The sequence below is a fragment of the Bison bison genome, unplaced genomic scaffold, assembly GCF_000754665.1.
Source record: "Bison bison bison isolate TAMUID 2011002044 unplaced genomic scaffold, Bison_UMD1.0 scf7180017864353, whole genome shotgun sequence".
NCBI lineage: Eukaryota > Metazoa > Chordata > Mammalia > Artiodactyla > Bovidae > Bison > Bison bison.
Window position 1 is genome coordinate 7004718 of NW_011494925.1, and position 4959 is coordinate 7009676.

Sequence of the window (4959 nt, forward strand, 5' to 3'; positions counted from 1 at the left end):
CTCTGATGTATTCGGCACTGGGAGGTGGTTCTTTACCACTAGTGCCAATTGGGAAGCCTATATATGTGTGTGTGTGTGTGTATATATATATATATATATATGTATAAAGAAATACTTCTGGATGCAACCTGTTCACAGAGGGCAGTGTCCAGCCTGGACGCTGTGTTCAGGGGCACCTCAGAGGAGGGTTGCAGGGTATGTACTGGGGCCTGGAAGGTGTACAGCACCTCTTGTTGCTTCTCAGGATCACAGTAGGAGAAACCTTCGAGAGGAGGTGGGGAGCAGTAAGCAGGTGAGCAGCCCGCTGGACTCCAACCGTGCTGCAGCTCCCTGGCCCCCAAGGTCCGTTTCAGCGATGCTCTGATGTCACTCCGGGCTCCCTCCTTGCTTGTCTCTAAAAGTCCAGGAGGCCCCTCTGTGGGAAAGGGGCAAGATTCCTCTCTCTTTCTGCTGATTCACAAACAGTAGCCCTAACCCTAACCCTGACCCTAACCTTCTGACTCCTCAAAGCAACTTGAATGGTTGCATCTCCCAATTCCTGACATGCCTTCCCTGCCCTAAAATTGGAAGACCCCTCTATCTGAAATGTCACAAGTCCCAGGAAAGGGCTGGAACCTCTGCTAACTGGGTGCCCCCAGGAAGGTCCACAGGGGCTTTCTGCTGCTCACAGGGTGTGGGCAGCACCACCATCCATGCCCATCAGGTGACACTCCCCACCTGGGTCTCTGATGACAGTCTCCTCTGGACGCAACTTCCCAAATCGAGTCACCAAACCTGTTTAAACACAGACGTGCACGATACAACAGAACCAGAATCTTAAAAGGGTGTAGCTGCACATAGAGGTGAGTCAAACTGTGTCAGGCGGTTCTCAACTGGCCCGCAGGAGGCAAGTGCCCAGCCATCGCGTGGGGAGGGCATGGCCCCTGCTCCAGCCCCCAGATGCAAGGGCATGGCCAGGCAGAGACAAGATCTGGGACCACAGGGTGCACTGACACCTAGCAGCATCTGCACCGATTGGAAAATCTCCCGTGGATGAGCAGGTCCATAACTCAGTGAAAAATAAGATCACTGACAAAAGAATGCAGGAAAGAATATGGCAGCTAAAGATAGACACAGAGATATCTAACACATATCAGAATATTCCATTCACCAATAACCCAAGACTACAAATTAAAACAGTGGGGTAGTGTTTCACTTATCTAATTTGAAAAGAATAAGAAAATACCCAGTACTGGAGGGTATACCAGAGGGAGGGAGGGGATAGACACGAAGCAGGGTGTACACGTTTATAGAAGAGACTTTCTGGAAGAAAATTCAGCAATATGTGTTCAAAGTCTTAAAAATTTGCATACGTTTCACTTAGTAATTTCATTTCTAAGAATCTGTCCTGAAGAAATAATAAAAGTCCTGCAGCGAAGTAAGAGAATCAACATCTTTATAAACTTGGTGTGCTCAGTCGTGTCCGACTCTTTGTGACCCCATGGACTGTAGCCCACCAGACTCCTCTGTCCATGGGATTTTCCAGGCAATAGTACTGGAGTGGGTTGCCATTTCCTTCTCCAATCCCTGACATGCTTTATATACTTCATATGATATACATTCTATATGTACTGTTTATATAAACGTTTAAATGCAAAGTTGTTATTCACAACATTGTTTACTCTAAAAAAATGGAAAATAACCCAAATAGGATATTGGTTAGGTTAATTATGGTTCACATATAAGATGGAATACTATGTATTCATTTCAAAAATATGTCTTCTGAAACTATTAATGACATAAGAAAATACAACACTTCACTGTTAAGTTGAAAGTGGAACGCTGAAGGCTACAGAAAAATACACCTATAAAATATGACCCTGATTCTGTCAAACGAAGACATCTGCATGTACAGATGCACATAAAGGGTCAGAAGGACATGCGACCACGCTTGGAATGTGAGAATTACCTCCGCTTTGTGCCTGTTGTGGTTTCCACATCTTCCACAATGATAGTGTATTTGTTTAGAATACAGAAAAGCTTCCAGCAGTAGGGCTTCCCTGATAGCTTGGTTGGTTAAAGAATCCGCCTGCAATGCAGGAGACTCTGGTACAATTCCTGGGTTGGGAAGATATGCTGAAAAAGGGATAGGCTACCCACTCCAGTATTCTTGGGCTTCCCTTGGGGCTCAGCTGGTAAAGAATCTGCCTGCAATGCAGGAGATCTGGGTTCGATCCCCGGGTTGGGAAGATCCCCTGGAGAAGGGAAAGGCTGTCCACTCCAGTATTCTGGCCTGGAGAATTCCATGGACTGTATAGTTCATGGGGTCGCAAAGAGTCAGACTGAGAGACTTTCACTTTTCAGTATCTAAAACAAGGAGCCCAAACTGGATTAAAACCTTTAGTGGTGTTATTCTCCCCCGACACAAGGGACACCAGAGGCCACGGGTGTGTCATATAGCCCTGGGCCCCCGTCACCAGTACCAAGGCCGCAAAACGAGAGAAACGTGGGGAAGGGGCGTGGGATGGAGAATGCTCGGCCTGCAAAGGCGGCTTGGCAGGAGGAATGTCAGGATAGCACTGATTCTTGGAGAAAACACTTCAGGTGCAGGAAGCCACAGAACCAGGGCCCCAGAGGCCAAAGAGAAGACGGAAGAGACCTGCCTGCTAAGGAAGCTGGGACACCATGGACCTCACTTAAGGCAGGGGTCTCCAGGCGGGGGTGGAGGAGGGGGGCGCAGTGTAGAGCACACTGCGGAGATGGGGAAGCTGTGTTCCTTTAGACTTTCCAGGCATATGCAGATGCTGGTGGGACTGATGAGACAGTCACACAGTGAAATCTACTACAGAGCTCACAATGGCCTGTGTGGCCTTCTGTCTTCCCCTCACACAGCCAGTCAGCTCCAACTACTTGGGCCCTGTAGACTCCTCCCCAGCACTAGACTTCCTGCTATCCCTCTGAAGGGCCAAGACTGCTCCCCTTGGCCTGAGACATTCTCCCCAGACATCTGCATAGCCCCTTCCCACTGTAGGTCTTCTGGGAAGAGAGGAAAAAGTCAGACTGAGTGTGAAATGGCAGCCCCGTTACCAGAACTGGGGAGTCAGAAGTGCATGCAGCCGGCTGGGAGAGGGACAGACAAATCACAGGTATTTGAGAGAAATGCTGGGTAGAGTTAGGGGCTATCTGATGGGGGAGAGCCACCAGATCCAGACAGTTTCTCTGTCTTAAGGCTTTGGGAATTGACCAAATGTGGCAGAGGGCTAATACCAACAATTCTGAGAGGATCAGAGGCAATTTTCAGACCTGATATCCTGAAATGCCACAGAGTCTTGATGTGCAGTGCTTAGCTCTTACAACTGTGGGTGCTCTGCAGTTTAGAGGTGCTTTCCCATTCATTGCCTCATTTGATCCTGTCGGGCTACCAGAATAGGTTCAATGACCATTGTACAGATGAAATGACTAAGGCTCAGAAAAGTTAGATGACTTGCCTGAAAGCTCACAAGGTTGGGTGGTAGAACTGGCTGGATTTTGGCACAATTTTCTCCACACGCAAACCCAGGTGTTATGGTGAACCATTTAGATTGGATAAAGACATCACTGTCATAATGGTTTGCCTCCCATATTTTGACAAGAGGAGCTGGAATAAGGCTCCCTGCAGAGATGGACCCCGTGGGTGCGTGAGAGAGTGGTACAGAAGGGGGAGCCAAGTGGCCCCACTGGACAAACTGTAAGGCAAGCCACCTATCCCAAAGGGCCTGGGGCGGTGGTGTTGTGTGTAACCAGCCAGCCCAGCAGGGCCCAGCCTGGTGTGGCCCTCCAGGACAGTTCCCAAAACTTTCCCCCTCTGCCACTCACCCCTGGCGAAGCAGTCAGTACATCTGAACTTGAACCCAGGCTCGGGCCATGGGGCAGCCCTCCTTCTTCACTGGGGGTCAAGGAGGAGCGGCAGCCTGAGGTAACCCACTGGGCCACCAGAACACCTATGGCCCCCAGTTCCCGGGAGAGGCAAAGGCAGACTCTTACTCTTCAGGCCTCAGGGGTCCGCAGTGTCCAGAGTGCATGACTGCAGGATGAAGGCTGGTGAGGGCATTTCCTCCAGGGCTAGCCCTCCGGACTTGCATCTGGTCAGGCAGCTGCCTGCCACCATGGCTGCGGAGCCCAGGGAATTTGGCCAGTGAGACTCGTGAACGGCCTGTGCTGTTCATCACTTAGAACCACACGGCCACCTTGCAGGGGTGAAAGGCTGCCAGGAGGTCCCCTCGCGACGGAAGTGGTCCTCGTGGAGACTGCTGGGCCTCAGGAACGCACGCATGACAAACTGTGACCTGAAAACGCCGCAAGGCCCTGGATGTGACACTGTGATACAAGATGGCACCTGTGGGAAGTCTCTGTGTTCTTTCTCCCAACTGCCTGTTAATCTATGATGATCTCAAAATAAAGAGTTAAAGTGAAACACCATGGGTGCTCAGTGGCTACTGTCAGGGGACAATGAGTTCTAAGAAGCCACATTCCCACTGAGTTGAAGAAACGTCTGTTATTTGGTGCTCCCACTCAGGCTTGCTGGTTTTTCCCCCCACACAACTCACAGAGGTCACTTTTGATTTGGGGGTGTGGGGAGTTCTGGGGCTAAAAAGAGATGAGTGCTGGGCCAGGGTCACAGAATTAGCATTGGAGGTAATTAGATATGAAGGTTCATAAATAGACTGCCCAACAAGATGTGATGAAATCCCACAACTCATTCTGTGGGATTCCTGCAGAGAACCCCCATCCTCGGAGGAAGCCCTGGAAATCCTACGCCAAAGGACCCCACCTTGATGGGTACGGTCAGCCCAGACAGGGGCCATCGGGTTAGTCTTCCCAGAGAGCGAACCAGGGCACACACGCTGGCGACCAAGTGTGCACAGATTTGGAGGTCAGAGCCCACCCTCGGGTCTGGCCCCTCTGCCACCACTCAGGTTCTCCTCCTTGCCAGACCAAGCC

The 4959-nt window shown here is 50.5% G+C and overlaps 1 protein-coding gene across 1 annotated transcript in view; it reads right to left on the reverse strand.

Annotated features, from left to right (window-relative positions):
- Positions 1 to 4959, reverse strand: part of PARD6G (par-6 family cell polarity regulator gamma) — an 80432-nt gene that overhangs the window by 72848 nt on the left and 2625 nt on the right. The window contains exon 2 of the mRNA XM_010855098.1: positions 669 to 774. Within this exon, the coding sequence (XP_010853400.1) occupies positions 669 to 774 (106 nt within the window). The remainder of the gene's footprint in view (positions 1 to 668; positions 775 to 4959) is intronic.